General features: G+C 60.8%; 1 protein-coding gene across 1 annotated transcript; it reads left to right on the forward strand.

Moving 5' to 3' along the window:
• The first annotated feature begins 3,246 nt into the window (after positions 1-3,246).
• On the forward strand, positions 3,247-21,750 carry ZBTB32 (zinc finger and BTB domain containing 32). The gene is made up of 6 exons (XM_039513247.1): positions 3,247-4,504; positions 18,228-18,319; positions 19,052-19,138; positions 19,543-19,701; positions 20,090-20,257; positions 20,819-21,750. The coding sequence occupies exons 1-6, from the start codon at positions 3,303-3,305 to the stop codon at positions 21,052-21,054; spliced, it is 1,944 nt and encodes a 647-aa protein (XP_039369181.1). The 5' UTR covers positions 3,247-3,302; the 3' UTR covers positions 21,055-21,750.
• Positions 21,751-22,006: the final 256 nt, after the last annotated feature.

Genomic DNA, 22,006 nt, shown 5'->3' on the forward strand with positions numbered 1-22,006 from the left:
TGTACCTGAACAATCAGGAATTTAGCGAGCTGGCAGCTGCCACAATTGCTGACAGATGCCGTTCACAGGCCACGTGGCCAGGAGACTGGCCCTCCTGAAGGTGCCCTGGAATATGGGAGAATCTGGGGGGAATGAGGGGTGCTGCCCTCTTTCCCAGGCGCTTTCTGGTGGCGACGAGCTGGTATTTAGGGGGTCCTTGTTGCTTCGACACTGGAAATAGGCCTGGGGCCCCAGCCCTGCCCTGTTTTTGCCTGGCAGTCTCTGCAGAGGATGGGATGCATGTTTTGCTCCCAATGGTTTTGCAAGTGTCTGAGTTGGGGGGGAGAGGGGCTTTGGTTCTTTGGGGGGTTGTTTTATTTTTTTAATTAATAATAACCAGAACGTGAGTTTGGGACTCACCCTACCTGGGCCCGATTCCCAGCTGTGCCACAGAGTTCCCGTGGGACCTTTGGGATGTCACCCAGGCTGTCTGGGCCTCAGTTTCCTCATGGAGTGCATAACCCTATTTTTGTCCAAATCGTCAATCTGAATTGCAAGCTGAATTCAGTGGAGGGAATTGCTTGCTATATATCTGCAGTGCCTGGCACAATGTGGGAGCCCTGATCTCGGTCGGGGTCTGTGCAGCGCCTGGCATAACGGGGCCCTGATCTCGGTTGGGGTCTAGGCAGCACCTGGTAGAACGGGGCCGTGATCTCAGTCAGGGTCTGGGCAGCACCCGGCACAATTGGAGAGGGAGAGGGGGAGGCCCTGATCTTGGTTGGGGTCTGTACAGCACCTGGCACAGTCGAGAGGGGTGGAGGGCCCTGATCTCAGTGGAGGCCTCTGGGTTTTCAGCCGGCCAAGGAGGGCCACCCTGCTGCAGTGAGTTAGAAGCTGTTTGATGGGGCTGGAAGCATCCATCCAAACTTGGCCAGATCCCTCGGCCTCTGTAGAGTGTACCTGCGAGAACAGCAGAGGGGCAGGAGGAGCCCCCACAAACCCAGGCATAGGGTGCAGGTGCAGCTGGCCACCGGTGTCCCTATAAAGTGCAGCTCCCATTACAGCTTTGCCCTCGAACGGCCCCATCTCACTCCCTTCTGCCCTGTCCCCTGCCCTGCCCTGTCTCGGGGGCACCTTTGGCCATTGCTTCTGAAAAGGGGCTAGTGCTTTTGGGGTGCCAATGCCTGACACCCCAAAGAGGCCCTGTGTCCAGGAAGCGCCAAGCTCCCCCCCAAAAAAACTCAGGGGTCTCATTAAGACATCTGGGCACCTGGAAACCTTGGATCAAATTCACGAGGACTGTGGGAGGAGAAGAGTAGCTAAGTGCATCTTTTAAAAAGCTTCTGTGTGGGGGCCCAGACTCCTGGGTTCTTTCCCTGGCCCTGGGAGGGCAGTGGGGTCTAGTGGTTAGAGAAGGGGGTGGCTGGGAGCCAGGACTCCTGGGTTCTCTCCCTGGCACTGGGAGGGGAGCAGGGCCCAGTGCTTGCTCCGTATGTGCAATGCTGCACTGAGCACTCACCTCGGCACACAGGAGTTTGAGGGGAGCTCTCCTGGGGAGGGAGAGGGTACTGGGGGGGTCTTAGGATGCACTGGAGGGAGAGGATCCCTGCGCTGGCTCCCAGTCAACCCCCCCAATCCGGAGCAGCCCACTCCCCCCCCTGAGCTCTCTGGTGGGGCTGCCTCTTTCATGTACCGAACCCGCGCTGGCGTCGCTGCCTTTGTTGTGGGAGCAGAGCCAGGGGTTGGAGGGGTGGTGGGGACAGACACTTTCTCATGCACTTGAGAGACCTGGGAGCTCACTTCCCCCCCCTCAACTTCCTGCCTCGCAGACAACAAAGCGAAAACCCCAAACCCCACAGCGCTGTGCTGCAGAGGCCCTGCCCCCTGTGGCCTGGGCTCACGGCACCCCCCAGCCAGTCCAGGCCCTGCTCCCCCTTGAGATGAGTTCACAGCCCCCCTAGCTGGCCCAGGCCCTGCCCCCGCAGTCCGGGCTCACGCACCCACCCCCGGCTGGCCCAGGCCCTGCCCCCCGCAAGATGGGCTCACGGCCCCCCCGGCCGGCCCAGGCCCTGCCCCCCGCGAGATGGGCTCATGGCCCCCGGCCGGCCCAGGCCCTGCCCCCCGCGAGAGGGGCTCACGGCCCACGCCCAGGCCCTGGCCCCCACGCCCCGCCCCCCGGCCGGCCCAGGCCCTGGCCCCGCAGGCCGGTCTCACCCCCACCCCAGATGGCTCAGGCCCTGCCCCACGTGGGACAGGCAGGTTCACTGCCCCCCCTCAGCCAGCCCAGGCCTGGCTCACGGCCCCCTCAGCCGGCCCAGGCCCTGCCCCACACAGGACAGGCTAACGCCTCCCCCCCAATCTGGCTCAGGACCTGCCCCCCTTGGGAATGGCTCACGACCCTGCCCGATCCCCCTAGCTGGCCCAGGCCCACCCCCACGCCCACTCCCACCCCCCACTGAGACCCTGCTCCTGCCAATCTCCCCCTTCTATCTGCCCCTCTGCCCTGCGCTCCCGCCATCTCCTCTCCCAACACACTCTCCTGCCAGTCCCCACACCAATGCCCCCAACTCCTGCAAGGCCGCCACCTCTTCCCCGCAACCCCCAGCAACCCTCTGCCCTCCCCCACAACCGTCCCCCTCCATACACCCCTCCTGCCAGCCCCTTCCTCCAGGCACAGTCCCGACCAGGGCTGGCAAGAGGGGAGGGGAACGAGGGACAAATGTAGCCCCCAAATGTCTGTGTAACTAAAGTGAAATGGGAGGGAGAAGGGGTCCAAATTCCTCTCAACAGGCGTGTTCCCGCCATCCCTGACCATTGGGTCTGTGACCTTGGTGGCCATCATGTGCAGTCCCACCCCCTCTGCCCCACACACACTCCCACCATCCCTGAGCATTGGGTCTGAGATCCCGGCAGCCATCTTTTGCTGCCCCCCTCACCACACACACTCCCGCCATCCCTGAGCATTGGGTCTGTGACCCTGGCGGCCATTTTCTACAGTCCCCCTCACCCGTGCACGCTCCCGCCATCCCTGAGCATTGGGTCTGAGAGCCCGGTGGCCATCCTGTGCAGCCCCCCTCTCCACGCATACTCCTGCCATCACTGAGCATTGGGTCTGAGAGCCTGGCGGCCATCTTGTGCAGCCCCCCTCTCCACACATACTCCTGCCATCCCTGAGCATTGGGTCTGAGAGCCTGGCGGCCATCTTGTGCAGCCCATCCCCACTGATGATCTCCCTCTCCCCTTGTCGCCAGGAGGAAGAGCCCTGCGTCTGATGGAGGAGCTGACCCCCGACCGGCAGCGCCCCTGAGCCCCGTGGCAGGGAGATGGCGCGGCGGGTCAGGCTGCACAGCCCCTCGCACCCGGACCTGCTGCTGCACCGGGCCAGTGAGCTGAGGCATGTGCGGGCCCTGTGCGATGTGTTGGTGCGCGTGGGCCAGCAGGACTTCCCGGCCCACAGCTTGGTGCTGGCCTGCGCCAGCCGCACCCTGGCCCGGCTCCTCCTGCCACAGGGCCCCAGAAAGCTCTGCAATCTGGACTTCCTTGCGCCTGCCACCTTCAAGCACGCTCTGGACTTTGCCTACACCGGCAGCCTTGAGGTGGCACCTGAGGAGCTCGCCAGCCTCCTGGCCACTGCCCGGGATCTGGAGATGGAAGAGCTGGAGCAGGCGTGCCTCAGGGCACTGGGGACTGGAGGCCCTGATGGGACTGGCATTGGCGACAGGGCTGGCGGCCATGACTCAGTTGGCGTTGGGGACAGGACTGGTGGCTATGATGGGGTTGCCATTGGTGACAAGCCTGGTGGCCATGGTGGAGTTGGTGACAGGACTGGTGGCCATGACGGGGTTGCCATTGGCGACAGGGCTGATGGCCCTGACGAAGTGGGCATTGGCAACAGGACTAGCGGCCATGATGGAGTTGGCATTGGTGATTGGGCTGGTGGCCATGACAGGGTTGCCATTGACGACGGGGCTGGTGGCCATGATGGAGTTGTCATTGGTGACAGGGCTGGCAGCCATGACGGGGTTGGTGCCCAAGATGCGAGGAAGGAGACAGCGGATGGGATGTCCCATATGAAGTCACCAGGCAACCACGACCTAGTTTTATTGGCCGATGGGCCCTGCCTGGCCCTGGGTAGGCCAGACAGTAAGGGGAGCCAAATCCAAGATGGCAGCTTGGCACCCAGTTGGGTCCTGTTTGAACAGTCCTCCCTCAAGCCGCGGGAAAGCGTCATCACAGCTACGGCCCGGACACTGCCTCAGGAGCACTGCGCCCATCCCTGGCCGCCAGAGGCGCTCTGGGGGCCAGAGGGGGTGGTTTCTGGCTACCAGCCCTGCCCACCATTGCTCAGCTACCAGCTGCAGTCACTGCCTTCGCCCTTGGGCAACCTGGGGCCTGGGCACATGGCCCTCTCGGCATCGGTGGGTTTCCATGGCTACGTCCGACCCTTCCCCTGCGGGCTGGAGATGGGGAAGCCGGGCACCCCCAGTGGGATCACAGGCAGAGAGAAGCAACTGGAAGACCAGAGGTGAGCGGGGTGGGGGTGGGAGAGAAGCCATAGGTGATGGGAGTGGGTGGAGGGAGGCTGGGAGCAGGACTCCTGGGTTCTATCCCTGGCTGGCCCTGGGAGTGGAGTTGGGTCTAGTGAGTTAGAGCAGAGTGGGCTAGGAGCCAAGACTCTGGGGTTCTATCCCCAGTTCTGGGAGGGGGGTGGGGTCTAGTGGATTAGAGCAGGAGAGGGCTGGGAGCCAAGACTCCTGGGTTTTATCCCTGGAAGGGGAGTGGTTCCTAGTGGTTAGAGCAGGGGGGCTGCGAGCCCGGGGGGGGGGGATGATTCAGGCCATGAGGCTGCTGCTTTCCCTTCCCCTGTGGCTCCGGGGTGTACTGGCTCTCGGCCGTGGGTCCTATTCTGTGGGAACTGGGCATGTCACTCATTTCCTGCCTGGTCTCCTTGGGGCACCCTCCCGAAGGCAGGCATGGCAGGTGCTGTTGCAGCTCTGAGCAGGGCACCAGGGGCAGGCATGGACCAGCCAGAGGCTGCTCCTCGCTGGCGCCAGGCCAGCTGGATTAACCCTGGAGTAGGGGCACTGCAGCCTGGGGGTGCTGAGGGGAGGGAAAGCATTGTTTATGGGGGGAGCTCCTGAGTACCTCAGCCCTGGCCTGGCGCTGTGGGGGGAAATCCCCTGATCTCTCTGGTTTGCAGTTATGCCGGTCACGGTTCAGGGTCCCCCGCACTCCCAGTGACGCACAGACCCTGAGCCCAGCAGGTTCCTGCCCCAGAGAGCGGCGGAGCCCGAGATGAAACAGGTCCCATGGGAGGGGGTGGACGGGTGACTCGCCTGTGGGGTTTCCCCCAGCCGGCCCCACACCCACACGCCCGACTTCAAAGGGCTGAGTTGTTCCTAGATGACACATTCTTCCACCCCACCACCCCAGAGCCGTTCACATTTTCCTCTAGGCCAAATTACCTTAATTCGGAGGGTGAGGAAGTGAAGGGGTATCAGGGGGCTGTAGGGGTGGATCGGGGGAAGGGGGGACATGGGGTGTAGGGGTGGATCTAGGTGCGGGCAGTGGGGATATGAGGTTTAGGAGTGGATCGGGGCAGGGGGCTACGGGGTGTCGGGGTGGATCTCAGAGGATCAGAGGGGGATATGGGGTGTGGGGTTGGATCTGGGTGGGGCCAGGAGCTATGGGGGTAGGGGTGGATCAGGGACAGGTGGCTATGGGGTACAGGGTTGGATTGGGAGGGCAGGGGAGCTACTGTAGGGGTGGATCTGGGAGTAGCAGGGGGACATGAGGTGTAGGGTTGGTTTGGGGACCAGGGGGATATGGGGTTTAGTGGTGGATTAGGGCAGGGGGCTATGGGGTGCTGGGGTGGATCTGAGTGGGGGTAGTGGGAGATATGGGGTGTAGGGGTGGATCTGGGTGAAGCAGGGGGGATATGGGGTGAATCTATGTGGGGAAAGTGGGGGCAGTGGGAGAGATGGTGTGTAGGGGTGGATCAGGGAGCCGGGGATATGGGGTTTAGGGGTGGATCGGGCAGGGGGCTATGGGGTGTAGGGTCAATCTGGGTGGGAGCAGTGGGGGCAGTGGGAGATATAGGGTGTAGGAGTGGATTGGGGATCAGGGGGGATATGGGGTGTTGGGGTGGATCTGGGAGGAGCCGGGGGGAGATGGGGTGTAGGGGTGGATCTGGGAGGAGCAGGGGATATGGGGTGTAGGGGTGGATCTAGGTGTGGGCAGGGGAAATGGGGTGTAGGGGTGGATCTAGGTGTAGGCAGGGAGGGATATGGGTGTAGGGGTGGATTGGGGCAGAGGGGCTATTGTTGTAGGGGTCGATTGGGGGGTGGGGGGATATGGGTTGTGGGGGTGGATCTCAGGGTGCATATGGGGGCTGGACATTGGGCAGCCCCAGTTCACAGCTTCCTAGACCCAGAGGTTGTAAGATCAGAAGGGCTCATTGTGATCATGCTCTGCCCTCCTAGAGCCTCGCCCCGCACCCGCCTGTACCGACCCACAGCCTCTGGCTGAGCAGCTGCCGTGGTTTGAAGATGTGAACCTTTCACCCTGTGTGGGGCACACAGGGGGCCGGGGATCGCGCGGCGGCTCTTTCCTGTTTCCAGCCATGGGGCAGGATGCATGTACATTGCACACAGGGTACTGTGTGCCCTTCCCCCGCCCAGCCCTGCCCCAGCCCCTCGCCGTGGGACCAGCCCCCTCGCCCCGCACAGCGCCCCAGCCTGCACCCCTGTCACTTGGGCCGGGTCCCGAAGGGATGCCTGCTTTCTGGGCTGAATGGGTCTGGTTTCAGTTTCCAGCCTTCCATGGGGCAGGTCTTCCTCTGACGACCCAATTATTAGTGAGCCGTGCCCGTCGGCATGCACAGACTGCAGCCAAGTCGCCCCTCAACCTGCCCTGTGTGTAGCTAAATTGATCCCATGCCTGGAGTCTCTCCTCTCAGGCTCTTCTCCGACCCCCCTCCAATTTATCTACATCTCTTCTGGAAGGCTCCAGGGCTGGCCACAGGGTCCCAGCTGCACTCACACCAGGGCCAAGTATAGAAGTCAAACAGTCTCTGGGCTTCTTCTCCAGATTCCCCTGTTTATAGACGCCAGAGTCGCCTCTTTTGGAGCTGTCCCCCACTGACATTCTGTGGTCCCTGGTGGATAGACTGACATTTAGCCGTATTAAAACGCAGAGTGTTTGCTTGTGCCCTGTTTCCCAAGCCACCCCGATCGCGCTGAATCGGTGACATGCCCTCTTCGGTATTTCCCATTCTTCCAATTTTTGTGTAATCAGATACTTTATCAGGGATGATTTTATGTTTTCTTCCAGGCTGTTAAAGATGTTAAATAGCACAGGGCCAAGAGCATTTAGGATTCTTTTTTGTTCCCAATATACTTTAAAAACTCCTTCTCATTGTCCTTCTCTCCGCTGGCCACAGAGTGCGTCTGGCATCCTTTTGCTTCCCTTATCCAGTTTCTACAATACCAATCTTCTGAGTGATAGTCATTGCTCTCCACTCCCTCCTTTTCCCATTTGCTATGTATTCCCTTTTTGTGTTTTAGAGCCACTTGCACTTCCCCTGTAAGCTAGGTTGGTTTCAGAACTGGCCATTCTCTAGCTTGGCTTTCCTGGCACCTAGTAAAAGTGTTCTCAAACAATTCCTAAGGGTCATTCACATTTTTCTGCTGAAATCCTGTCTCCCAGCTATGATTTGTTGGTGCATGGAGCCCTCTAGTGCCCAGCTAGGGCAGGCACCGCGTTGCTCAGCCCTGAGCTCAGAGCTGGGCATCAGCTGGGGTTGTGGGGGTGTCATGGATGTGCAGAATTGGGGCCGTGCCCCAGGTTTGGAACAGTTCCTCGGTGGAGCCCCTACGATGTGCCAGACCCCCAAAGGGGCTCACGTCCTTCTGCCACATGGCCTCAGCGCCTCTAGGCTGCACCTCGGGCCCTTCTGCTTCACCCCATTCAGCATGGCCAATGGAGCCCGACTCACTGGAGGGCCTTGTCCACTCTGCCAGGACTGATGCCAGCTCCTGTGCCCCCCATCATGCACCTTCCCTCTTCTGAGGTCTCTGCCCAGCTCCCCTGCGGTGAGGTGGGGAAATCCCAGCTCCTCTGGGTCATGGGCTGGCTGGGGGCTACATCCTGGTGATCAGTTTTGCAGCTAAGTATCAGAGGGGTAGCCGTGTTAGTCTGGATCTGTAAAAGCAACAAAGAATCCTGTGGCACCTTATAGACTAACAGACGTTTTGCAGCATGAGCTTTCGTGGGTGAATACCCACTTCTTCGGATGCAAGTGATTCTTGCATCCGAAGAAGTGGGTATTCACCCACGAAAGCTCATGCTGCAAAACGTCTGTTAGTCTATAAGGTGCCACAGGATTCTTTGTTAGTTTTGCAGCTGTCTTTTTCAATTTCCCATTGACATGGGGTCGGTGAGTCCATTTTCATGACCTTGTTAACGACCCATCGCAGCTCAGCCGGCCAGGTGACACTTACAGCTTTGTCACCCAGCCTGCCCTGAGAGCAAAAACAGACCTTTACCCCACACCGGGCAGTCATGCACAGGGGAAACTGAGGCACACATAGAGGTCATAAAAATATTACGACAATTGCCACGTTGTCACAGGGGCCTGCTCCCCACATCTCTTCTTCTGCTGAGCAGTGCCCCTGGCCCGGCAGCTCCCCAGGGTTCGACTGCCACAGTGCTGTGTGTCTAGCACGTGCGTGTTGGGCCTGCATTACCCAGACAGGTGGGAATGGGTGCCTCTCAGCCCTGGCCTCCAGGGTTCCAGCTACCTGCATCCACCAAAACCAGCTGCAGCAAGAGTTCTAGAGCCCCAGTGAGCCAAGTACAGGTCTGTCACACCTTACGTGCATTTAACATGCGTGATTTCAGCTTTACGCGGTTGGCAAAAACAAAAACAAAAAGAGAAAAATAACAATTTAAATACTGTTTCTGTAGTGCGGGCAATTCCGCCCGCCATTCAACTCAATGTAATTTTGACTATACGCGGTTTTCACTTTACGAGCTAACCGTGGAACGGAACCCCCGCGTAAGATGAGACAGACCTGTAGATGTAGCGGGCCAGGCAGCAGGGTGCAGGCAGTCTGGGTGTGGTGCCTGGTGGGGTTCTAGATCATGCAGGAACAGCAGGGTTGCATTCTAGAGCACCACACAACTGGAGAGTGTTCTAGAGTCACAGGAGTGACTGGGTTCTAGAATGCTTCAGCATGTTGATGTCCCCATTCTGGAGGAAAATGCATGGCTGGGTGGGTTCTAGAGTGTCACAGACTCACAGATCGTGCCCACTCTTGGCCCCGTACGGTCCGTGGGGGGAACCCCCTTCAGTGTGACGATTCTTCTCAGGGGTCCACTCTCTCTTGGGGGTTAAGCCCCTCCACCTCTCAGAGCCTTAGAACACCTGTTTCTCGCTGTGGGCCCCCTCAGGGAGTCCACTCACTCTGGACCCCCGGAGCCTCCACTCCCCAAAGGGAATAATGCCCCCCTGATCTCTAGCCCGGAGCGACTCTCAATAAACTGGAGGGTTTATTGAGCATCTGAACACAACACAGGAAACTCTCAGGGCCTCAGGCCTGGCCTCCCTCAGCACAGGACATCCCAGTCTCCCCTGCATCCAGGTGGGCTCTGCCTGCTCCCCCTCTCCAGCCCAGAGCCCCCCTGCTTCCCAGCTGGGCATCCGATATCACCTCCCCCAAGCCCCGCCTCTGTCCATTGTCGGCTCTCCAGGTAAACAGGGTCACCGTGGCCTCCTCTCCTCTTTTCTGTCCTCTGGCCCCCTCTGGCTGGACCTGGCTAGGTCACTGGGGTCCTCTCTTCACAGTCCATTGTCCTCCCACTGGCCAGAACCAGCTGTGACTCCTGAGCTGGGCCTCCAGGTCACCATGTCGCCAGGTCACCAGTCACTGGGGTATCCATTCTCCAGGCCATTGGCCGGGGTCCCAAGTTCCCTCTCAGGTCCTCTGTAACAACAACTCCCTCTCCCATCACCTTGTTAAACCAGTAACACCCAGGGAAACTGAGTCCCACCCCCTCTGCATGCAAACCATTGGAAAAACAAGGAAAAAACAAGACAGTCCCCCACTTCATCACATCGAGCCACTCTGATCATCTGCTGGGAGGTTCTAGAGTGTTCCCTGGTGGTACTGACAGGTGGATTCTCATGTGGATGGTGCTGGGGGGGCAGCAATCTAGAGTGATACATGCAGCCAAGTTCTAGAAGTATGTGGTTATTAGAGTAAGAATTGGAGGTGTCTGGGTTGTGGAATGGCGTGTTCCAGGCACGGCCAGGTTCTGTGGCATATGGTGAGAGCAGCTGGGTTCCAAATCATTTGATGGGGGCTGCAAGATTCTAGGAGGATGGGGATTTGCAGGGTGAACTGTAGGGGGCTGCCAGATTCTAGAGGGATGGGGACTTACAGGGCTAGCTGTGGGGCTGCTGGGTTCTAGGGGGATGGGGATCTACAGGTTGAACTGTGGGAGCTGCCAGTTTCTAGGGGGATGGGATCTGCAGGGTGAACTGTGGGGGGTGTGGGCTGCTGGGTTTTAAGGGGAAGGGATTTGCAGGGTGAACTGTGTGGGGCTGCTGGGTTTTAGGGGGATGAGGACCTACAAGGTGAACTGTGAGGGCTGCTGGGTTCTATGGGAATGGGATCTGCAGGGTGAACTATGGGAGTGTCATGGACTCAAAGGTAGTACCCACACTTGGCCCCATAACGTCCCTGGGGGGAACCCCCTTCAGTGTGACAGCCCTTCCCGGGGGTGCACTCTCTCTCGGGGTTTAAGCCCCTCTGCCTCCTGGAACCGCACCTCTCTGAGCCTTGCATGCCTGTCTCTCACCGTGGGCCCCCTCAGGGAGTCCACTTGCTCTGGACCTTCAGGGCCTCCACTCCCAGAGGGAATAATGCCCCCCTGCTCTCTAGACCAGAGCGACTCTCAGCCAGCGTAAAACAGGAGGGTTTATTGAGCGTCTGAACACAGCACAGGAAACTCTCAGGCCCTATGGCCTGGCCTTCCTCAGCACAGGACATCTAAGTCTCTCCTGCATCCCGGTAGGCTCTGCCTGCTCTCTCGCTCCAGTTCAGAGCCCCTGAGCTTTCCAGCTGGGCATCCCGGCCCCAACAGCTCCTCCCCGTCCTTTGTCTTCTGTCCAGGTAAACAGGTCGCTGGGGCCCTCTCTCTTCAGTCCTTTGTTCCCCTCTGGCTGGAACTGGCTGGTCAGGTCACCAGGGCCCGCTCTCCTCAGCTCTTTGTCCTCCCACTGGCCAGAACCAGCTGACTGCCAAGCTGGGGTGGGCCTCTTAGTCACCAGGTCACTGGTTGTTAGGGTTCCCCAGCTCCAGGCTGTTGTTCAGGGGTCCTGGCTGATAGGCGAGGTCACCCCTGGTCCTCTGCAACAACAAACCCTCTCCCACCACCTTGTTAAACATGCAGCACACAGGGAAACTGAGGCACGCACACATTATTAATGTAAAACACTACAAAAATCCTCAACTTCTCCAGGGTGAACTGTGGGGGGCTTGCTGGGTTCTAGGGGGATGGGGTCCTGTAGGGTGAACTGAAGGGGCTGCTGGGTTGTCGGGGGATGGGATCTGCAGGATGAACTGTGGAGGGCCTTTGGGTACTCAGGGATGGGGATCTGCAGGGTGAACTGTGGGGGGCTGCCGGGGTCTAGGGGGATGGGGACCTGCAGGGTGAACTGTGGGGGGCTGCTGGATTTTAGAGGGACAAGATCTGCAGGGTGAACTGTGGGGGGCTGCCAGGTTCTAGGGGGATGGGGAACTGCAGGGTGAACTGTGGGGGGCTGCCGGGTTCCAGTGTGATGGGATCTTCAGGGTGAACTGTGGGGGTGTCATGGACTCAAAGGTCATGCCCACTCTTGGCCCCGTATGGTTCGTGGGGGGAACCCCCTTCGGTGTGACAGCCCTTCTCGGGGGTGCACTCTCTCTCAGGGGTTAAGCATGGAGACCTGCAGGGGATGGTGCACATTTGGGTTTTATATCTGGCACCCAGCTCCCTCCATGCTGCGAGCTGCGGTTTTCGAGCTCAGGGACACACCCACGCCCCAGGGCAGCTGGTACATGTATAAACAGCCCTGGAGCTGCGGCACGACTGCCTGCCGGCACGCACCAGCCGTAACCAGAGAGAGGGGGGTCCAGAGAGAGGGGTGGGAGCTCCCAGTGCTTGGCTGGAGCAAGACTGTCGCCTGTGGCTCAGGGCAGCGGTCGCGATGGGGCGATGGAGGGGGTCCCGGATACACAGGATCGGGGCCGTGCCCCAGCTTTTAACCTGTCCCTTGGATGAACTCATCAGCATCCCAGCCCCCCTCGGGTGGTCCCTGCCCCAGGCCCAGCCCTGCCCCTAAGTCTGGGGCTTTGCCCCAGGCCGTTCCCGTTCCCCCCACCCCAACCCCCCATGCTTAGCCCTGGGCCAGGGTCTCAGGGAGTCCTCTGGCTGTGGGGGGTTTCCATTGTGTTCTCAGCTTGTCCATCACTATGGGTCAGCTGGGCCAGCCCTTGAACGACCCCACCCCATGGCATCTCCTGCCTGCTCCGAGCGCGGACTTAACCCTTCAGCTCCTGCTTGGGAGCAATGGGACACGCACTTTGTCACAGAGGACCAGAGCAGTGGGAGGTTGGGGGGCGATAGGGGTCAGAGCAGTGGGGGGCTGGAGGATGATGGGATTCAGAGCGGTGGGGGGTCGGGAGGAACAGGGCCTGGATCCTGTCCCAAAGAGACACAGTCATCCCACAACAGGAGGCCACAGCTGATATCTTGGAGAACCCCAACTACCAGCCAACTCTGAACCCGTCGCTTCCTGGGCCCCCACTGCTCTGGGACACATGGTCCTCCCAGGTCTGGCTAATGGCACAAATATCATCGATGTCGGCTAGGGTAAAATTCTCCATCCCCCTAAGTAACTGATCCACCTGGCGCTGGTGCCTTGAGCCTGAAAGGTAGGACCAGGGACTTCTACAGCCCCAGAGGGGTGACAAAAGCAGGTTTCAACCTGGCATCTGGATCCAAAGGCACCTGCCAGTAGCCTTTGGTGAAATCCTTGGTCATGGGGTACCGAGTCCCCCACAACTTGTCTAGGATCTCATGAGGCCTAGGCATGGGCAGGCACCAGACATGGTGATGGCACTGAGCTTCCGATAGGCCACACAGAATCAGATTGACCCATCTTTCCTGGGGACCAGCAGCATGGGAGAGGCCCCCTGGGATTGTGGATGGCTGGATCACCCCAAAAGCCAGCATGTCTCTGACCTCTCCCTCCAGGGCCTGGGCTTTGTTCCCAGTTACTCTGAATGGGGCACACCTGATGGGAGGGCCGTCTCCACTCAGTGGATGGCTCAGTTAGTGACCCCGGGACAGTTGGAAAACAGCTGTTGGTACGAATGCAGCATCTCTCTGATCTCTGCCTGCTGGGCAGGGGTTAGCAGGACAGAGAGGCATATTGATTCCAGCAAGGGGCTGGCTCCTGTCTCAGGGAAGAGACCCACCAGGGGATCTTCCCCCTTCTCCAATTGGCCACACATGGCCAGTACCAGCCTCTCCCTGTCACAATACGGCTCCATCATGTTGACCTGGTACCCTCGGTGGCTGTGAGCCCACCACATCGTTTTCCTCATTCAGCTGCTGGATGACCTTGAAGGGCCCGTCCCAAGCAGCTTGCAGCTTATTCTTCCTCACTGAGATGAGAACCCTCACCTAGTCCCCGGTGCCATAGGCTGAGTGGTCGTATGAGACCTTCTGCCTCCCTTGGGCCCTGGCTAGGTTCTCCCTGGCCAGACCCATGAACTCAGCGAGCTTTTCCTAGAAAGTCAGTACATGCTCCACCACTGAATCTCCATCGGGGGAGCCTTCCCCACCCATTCATCCCTCACCAAGACCAGGGCCACCTTCTGAAAAGGCTCCTCTATGACAAGCAGGTGTCTCAAGGCTGCTTTACCCTTGCCCCAGGCTTTTTGCACCTCTGGACAAGGCAGGCCTGGTTGGCAGCTGTCCCGCCCTGGCTGTGGTTCCCCACATTCAGCTGGTGTCATGGATCCCGCTGGGCTCAGCTTCGCCCCTGCTGTCCTAGTGAGGGCAGGCAATGAGCCCTCTGCTTTGCTCACAGCATGAGAGCCAGCGTAAGCCACCTCCCGCCATGCAGGGCGTGGGAAGTATCTCTGCCCCACTCAGCTCCAGGGCACTGGTTACAGACAGGCAGGTATCCTGAGCCTAGCAGCTCCTCCTCCCTGCCAGCCAGGTCATTTGCATTTTTACTGACCACTTCAGTCTCAGCCGATTGGTTCCCTGGATTCAAATTCAAATCCTCGGCCGTTACAGGAGCAGGGGCTGGATCCTGTCCCAAAGAGACATAGTCATCCCCCATAGGCAGGGCGAGGGGCTTCATCCCTGGGACCTTCACCCTGGTCACAGCCCCTCAGCACCTGGTGAGGCTGCACCACCCGGGACCTGACAACCGTTCTCTCTGTCCCAGGGTCTCGCCACCCCAGGAATGTCTCCCCATTGACCACCACCTTCCACTGCACTGGGGATTCAAGGGGCCTGAGTAGGGTGACCAGATCGCAAGAGTGAAATATCAGGACACATTGGGCGAGCGGGGGCGGGCGGGGACGACACAGACAGACACAGGTGCACAGCCCCAACTGGAGCCAGAGGCACACTGGTCCGCCTGGCTCTGTGCTACCAGCGTGCCCCTTGCTGTTGGGGGTGGGCCCATGCTGCACCACACAGCTCCCCCGTCCAGCGCCCCCTGGATCCACTATGCCCAGAGCCCCCTACAACCCTTCCACCACAGATGCACAGTGCTGTGCACATACACCCAGCGCCCCCTGCCCACAGCCCCACCACAGCTGCCCAGCACCCCACACAGAACCCCCCACTCGCTAGTTACCCAATACACACAGATTTCCCCTCCCTCCCTTCCTTCCTCCCTCCCAGTGCCCTTCCCCACAGCCCTACCACAACTACCCAGTGCCCCACACGGACCCACACTGCCCAGTGCCCTGACACACACAGATCTGCCCCACTGCCCAGCACCCCCCAACAGGCCCCCACTGTCTAGCACCCCAAAACACACAAACCTCCCCACTGCCCAGCGCCCTCCACACCCTCACAGCCCAGCGCGCCACACACACCTCCCAGACACTCACTCCACCACTCACCAGCCCTGCCGGAGGTCTCTGGCTCCTAGGGTCAGAGCAGTGAGGGGAGTCTCCAGACTCTCCACGTGCTGCACCCGCCACAAGCGCGAGCTCCGTGGCTCCCATTGGCTGGGAAAAGCACCAATGGGAGTTGCCGGAGCCACGGAGCGGGGCTTGCAGGCGCCAGCAGCACGCAGAGCCCCCCACCCTAAGAGCCAGAGGGACCTGCCAGGGGGCGAGGTGGGGAGTCCCGGCACGGCTCATCTGGGCAGCTCCCATCCTGGGAAGCATCCGGCAGGCTGCTGGCTCCTAGAGTGGCAGGTTGGGTCTGGTGGAGGGGACAGAGGCTCTCTGCCTGGTCCCGGCGCCTGCAGGCCCCGCCCCTGCAGCACATGGCACTCCTGCCGGCGGGCGGAGGCGGGAGCTGCCCCAGGAAGTGGTGAGCGGCGGCGCCATGGGTGTGGTGCTGTGGCTGCAGTCGGACGGTCCCCGATACGGGGACAAAGGGCGTCCTGACCGCTGTAAGGTCGGGACACGGGACAAGTCCCCTAAAATCGGGACTGTCCTGGTAATATCGGGACGTCTGGTTACCCTAGGCCTGAGCCCAGGAGAGTCCATGCAGACATATATGCTGGGGCCAGGAGTGGGAGCCAGTTGGCCACCCCACCCATCTGGCTAAACAGCTCTATGGCCTTGGGACCCAGGAAGGGGACTATAGACACCGGAGCCTTTCTGCAGGGCCAGCCTGGTTCCAACTGCCAACCTCCCAAAGGCATTTATCTCTCCCCCCTCCTTAACCTGGGGCAGCGATTTAGTGTCGAGGTTCCCTGCAGAATTGGCACCTCAGGGTCCATCCCCACTCACCCCTGGATGGGTCCCTCTGCCTCTCAGCTCAGTCACATCGCCAGTTCCTGCTGCCTGTCTCTCCTGCTGTTCTGCTTCACGGCTTCCATGTCTCTCATGGTCCTCCGAGTCCTTCGATCTCAGCTCCAATTCCATCCGTCTCAGATCCTGGTGGAGACCCCCTGGTGTCGGGGACAGGGGTCTCCGGAACACCCAGCTGCTCCCAGCCTCTCTTGGGCCCCCAGCTGGGTCAGCAACCAGTGTGGGCCCTGGGGCGGTCTGGCTGCTCCCAGCCTCTCTCATGGCCCCAGCTGAGTCAATATCTGGCTCCTCAGAGCCACCCTCCTCTTTCAACTGAGCAGTCAGCTGTGCCTTAGTGAACTTTCCAATATGCAGCCCTCTCTCTGCACAGCTCTACAATCTCCTTCTTAAGGAGATGGTTATAGGCCTTCTCTGAGATGTTCCCAGGTGGTCACGGACTCACAGGCCTGTGGTCTCTCAGCTCCCATGATTCCTGGGAGGAACCCCCTCAGTGCGACAGCCCTTCTCGGGGGTCCACTCTCTCTCGGGATTTCAGCTGTAGGCTCCTCTGCCTCCTGGAACCTCACCTCTTGGACCCTTCAGCACGCCTGTCTCTCGCTAATCCCCCTTCGTTTTAGTGCTCCCCAGTCACTTACTGCAGGATGCTCTGTCCACTGGGTGCAGTTTATCCCACTTCTTCCACCAGTTATCATGGAGTCACTGGGTGATGCTCTGGAACTACTCCCTACGAAGCCAGTCAGGACTCTGGGGGAGCCTCCTCTCTCTGAGCAGACTGTCTCCAGGGCAAGAAGCTTACACAATGAGGAGGTCAGAATGGTTGGGGGCAATGGGAGTCAGAGCAGGGGGCTCGGGGGTGATGGGTCAGAGCAGTGGGAGGTTAGGGGGCAAAGGGGGGTTGGGGGCGATGGGGGTCAGAGCAGTGGGGAGGCCAGGGGGCGATGGGGTCAGAGCCATGTGAGGCTAGGGGATTGTGATGTTCCCCTCTGGGGTATCTGGACCGGTGATCTGCTAGGTCACGCTAATCCTTGACTCTGGGAGCCAGCCAGCCCTGCTCTGCTGTGAGAACCCCACTCCTGGGCTGTTCACGTACAGCCTCTGGCATGTCAGCTGCTCCTTGGCTTGTGCAACCGAATGACACTAGCCAATGTCTCCGGTCCCAGACACAACCCTAGGAAACACCTTCTTGCAGTGTCCAGTTATGCCCACTGGAGGCTGCAAGCTTATATCATTAGTTTGTCAATTTAACTAGGAAATTGATATGTCCCAGGCTTGTTATCCCAAGGGGAGTCTCTGACACGCTTCAGCCCAAACACACTGTTTAGTCTGCCTGAAGCAAACAGATTTATTAACTCCAAAGATAGATTTTAAGTGATTATAAGTCAAAACATAACAAGTCAGATTTGGTCAAATGAAATAAAAGCAAAACGCGCTCTAAGCTGCTCTTAACACTTCCAGTGCCCTTACAAACATAGATGCTTCTCCCCACAGGCTGGCTGGTTGCCCTTCAGCCAGGCTCTCCCCTTTGATCCCCCTTTGATCAGTCGCTTGGTGTGGTGTCTGTAGATGTAGGTGGAAGAGAGAGGAAGAGCCTGGCAAACATCCCTCCCTTTTCTCATGTCCTTTCTTCCCTCTTGGCTTCGCCCCCCCTCCACCTCATCGCCGTCCCAAACAGGCCGAAGGAAGGAGGTGACTCCCTTGAGAGTCCAACAGATCCTTTGTTGCTGCCTAGGCCAGTGTCCTTTGTTCCTTGAGGCTGGGCTGGGTTTGTCCCATACCTGCCCTGATGAGGTGTGAACTGCCCCTCTGCTCTTGGGGAGTTTTTGCCTGGGCTTGCCCTAAGCCATGAGGACACATTTTCAGCCTCATAACTACATACATGAAATTATAACCTATAACCTGTAACCGTACTGTAACATCACCGTAACAACCATGCCCAGTGCATCAGGAGCCTTCCAAAGACACCCGACATGACAAGCTTTGCACTGGATACCACACAATCCTGTTATAAAGATAAGCCGGGGGGTGTAGGGTGTTGCCCTGAGGTACAGAGCGTCACAGGAGCAATGGGGTCAGAGCTGGGGGGGGGGGGCTGGAGGTGATGGGGGGCTTTGAATGGAGATTCTGCCTGTTCCCATCCTGAGCCCTGTGGGTCATTTGCCATTTAACCCCTTGTTTCCCTCTGCTCAGGCTGCTGGCGGTTCCAGCCAAGTACTCGGGGTACGACCTCTGCCCCCAGCGGGGCCCAGATGCCCAGCACCTCCCACTGCTCTGCCACCCACGTAAGGAATCCCCTGTCCCCCCGCCCGCCTTGCTGTGCCACCCACATAAGGACCCCACCCTGTCCCCGCCCGCCGTGCGGGGCCACCCACATAAGGACCCCCACCCTGTCCCCCACTGTGCCACCCACATATGGACCTCCATCCTGCATCCCCGCTGTGCCACCCATGTAAGGACCCCACCCTGTCCCCACAGTGCCACCCACATAAGGTCCCCCGCCCTCTCCCTCAGTGTGCCACCCACATACGGACCCCCATCCTGCACCCCCGCTGTGCCACCCATGTATGGACCCCCACTGTGCCACTCACATAAGGACTCCCTGCCCCCATTGTGCCACTCCTGTACTGACCCCAGACCCTGCCCCCACTGTGCCACTCATATATGTGCCCCTCTGCCCCCGTGCCACCCACATATGGACCCCCCCCTCATTGTGCCACCCAGGTATGGACCCTGCCAACTGCCCCACCCTGCCCGTCTCCTCCCACTAGCAGCTCCTGGACCCTGACCCCAACGACCCACTGCCCCATTACCTCCCCCCGCCCTTCCCCCGCCCTTGCCCCTCACTGGCTCTACTGGGTCCCCCCCGACCTCACAGCCACCCTCCTGCCCTTGTCTCCTGAGTCCTCCAGCCCCACCCCAACTATCCCCTCTCCTCCGAGATCCTTGACCCCACCCTCGCTGCCCCTCCCCCAGTCTGCCCCACACCCCATCTGACAGTCGCTCCATCTCCCCAGGGCCCCAGTCGCTCCCGCTCCCCCGGTTCCGGGCCCAGCAGAGCTGTGACAAGGACCTGCCGCCTCTGAGCACAGCGCCCCCTGGAGGTGAGAGGGGCGGGAGGAGGGAGACCTGGGGCACTGACAGTGGGGGGGTCCCTGAGCTATGTCAGTGGGGGGGACCTTAGGGGGCAGGGACAGTGGTAGAGAGACCCTGGGGGGCAGGGACAGCGGGGGTGGGGGGTGCCCCAGGGGCAGGAACAGCGGGGCACCAGGGAGGCAGGTCTCCGCCCTGGGCAGAGGCGAGGAGGTGGATGTTTCGGTTGTTTCTACTGGGCACGTTGTTATTGTAGGGTCACCCGAGAGCAGTGGGGCTGGAAGACCCGGGTTGCATGGGCCCATAGGTCTGATTGGGGGGGGTGGAGGGTGGGAGCCAGCTGGGCTCACTGGGGAGGGACTGGTGGGGAGGGCTGGGCCCATCTTTGAGCTGTGTCTCTCCTGCTCCTCCCCAGAGCCAGCCACGGCGGCGTCAACCACGCTGTACTTGATGTACGGCCCACGGTGCCCCCCACGGGCCCTGCCGGCTGGCGCCTGGAGCTACATCTGCCAGCTGTGCCAGCGGCGGTTCCCCAGCCAGACGGCGCTGCGCAGACACAGCTGCAGCCACATGGGTACGGCCTGGGCCATGAGTGCTCTGCCCCTCCCCCATCCAGCTGGCACCCCTCACTCCCGATTCGCAGCCCCTGCTCCCCCAGCCCTGCCCCCACCCCCAACCCATCCAGCCGATGCCCCTCACTCCTGACCCACAACCCTTGCTCTCCCAGCCCCCCTCACTCCTGACCTGCAGCCCCTGCTCTCCCAGCCCCCCAATCCAGCCAGCGCCCCTCACTCCCGACCTGCAGCCCCTGCTCTCCCAATCCTGCCCTTCCCCCATCCCATTGGTGCCCCTCACTCCTGACCCATACCCCTGCTCCTCCAGCCCTACCCCCACCCTCTGCCTGTCCAGCCGGTGCCCCTCACTCCCGACCTGCAGGCCTGACCCTGGTGCCGTCCCTGCAGGCCAGCGGCTGTTGGAGCGGGAGTTCTGTGCCCGTGGGTTCCAGGCCGAGGCTGGGCTGCGGGGGCCCCGGCGGGCGTCCCCAGGTGAGAAGCCCTATGAGTGCGGCGAGTGCAGCAAGCGCTTCACCCTCAAGCACCAGATGGAGACGCACTATCGGGTGCACACTGGTGAGTGGGACCCCCCCAGCCACAGCGCTAGCCCCCCCACCCGGTGCGGGGTACCCCTCCCCCACTGGCATCAGCCCTCCCAGTGCCGTGTACCCTTCCTCCACGGGCGTCAGCCCCTCCCAGGGCTGTGTGCCCCTCTCCCATGGGCATCATCTCCCCCCACCAGTGCCGTGTGCCTCTCCCCCAGGGGCCTCAGCCCCTGGTGCTCCCTGGCTGTGTTGCACCCCTTCTAACTCCTGGGAACCGGGTACACGTACCTGCCTTGTGCCCCTGCAGGCTGGGGCATGGTTCCCACACCATCGCCCCCAGCCCTCCCCCCACTGGGAGTCGGGGGCACTCTGGTCCCCCCATCTCCCTGGGTCCTGCGGGGGCAGCCTTAATTTCTCCTGCCCCCAACCCTGCCATGGCCCTAACCCCTGTGCTGTCCCCAGGAAAGTGAGGCTGGGTCTGGGGGGGAGGGGCGGGCAGTGGGATAGGACTGGGGGAGGGGTGGGGAGCCAGGGCAGGGAAGGAGGTGGGAGGGGCTGGATACCCCCTCTCACAGCCCGTTGCCCCCTGCAGGCGAGAAGCCGTTCCAGTGCAAGCTCTGCCCCCAGCGCTCCCGTGACTACTCCGCCATGATCAAGCACCTGCGGACCCACGGTGGCGCCGCCCCCTATCGCTGCACCCTATGCCGCCAGTTCTGCCCCAGCCTGGCCGCCATGCAGAAGCACATGAAGGGCCATTGCCCCGAGGAGCTGCCCTCGGACTGGACGATCGAGACCACCTACCTCTACTCCTCCTCCACCTCCTCCTGAGCCGCCTGTGCTGGTGCAGGCACCGGGAGACTCATGCGTGGCACAGGGAGAGCGCGGAGACCAGCGTCGGCGTGGCAGACGGATCTGCAATGGTGCATGGCACAGGGAGGGCGCGGAGACCAGTGTCGGCGTGGCAGATGGATCCGCGATGGTGCATGGCACGGGGAGGGCGTGGGGACCAGCGTCGGCGTGGCAGACGGATCTGCAAGGGTGCGTGGCACAGGGAGAGTGCAGAGACCAGTGTCGGCGTGGCAGATGGATCCGCGATGGTGCATGGCACGGGGAGGGCGTGGGGACCAGCGTCGGTGTGGCAGACGGATCTGCAAGGGTGCGTGGCACAGGGAGAGTGCAGAGACCAGCGTCGGCGTGGCAGACGGATCTGCGATGGTGCGTGGCACGGGGAGGGTGTGGGGTGTAGCAGCACCTGGCATGGGGAGAGGGCACAGCTGGCCATGGCTGGACCTGCAGAACACAGATCCGTGGCTCGCTTTGCTGCCCGTCACACACAGCACGCCGGGAGCGCTGCCCGCTGGCTGGGAGTCATGCATGTGGCACGGGCACCATGGGCAGCTAGCTACTGAGGGCATGAACCTGCTGCAGGCCAGAGACGAGAGCCCACATGGAGTAGATCAGTCCCTGCTGTTCCCAGCTCACTCTGTAGGGGGGGCCGTATGTGTGCGGCCCCAACCTCTAACATCACCCTCAGCGTGGGGATGGGGAGACCCCAGTTATCGTGGGGGCGGGGGGTGTTAGGTGAACCCAGATCAGTGGGGACTCCTGCTGCTCAGTAGCTAACTGGGGGAGGGGGCATCTGTCAGCTTGGCAGGATCCCCTGCTCTACTTGGGGTCCCTACCCCAGATGGCCAGCAGAGAGCTGAGACTGGAGGGGAGGGATTCTGCCAGCCCCGGGCTGCAATGTCACAAGTGGCTGGGGAAGGGCCTGCCTTGATCA

The sequence above is a fragment of the Mauremys reevesii genome, linkage group 24, assembly GCF_016161935.1.
Source record: "Mauremys reevesii isolate NIE-2019 linkage group 24, ASM1616193v1, whole genome shotgun sequence".
Classification (NCBI taxonomy): Eukaryota; Metazoa; Chordata; order Testudines; family Geoemydidae; genus Mauremys; species Mauremys reevesii.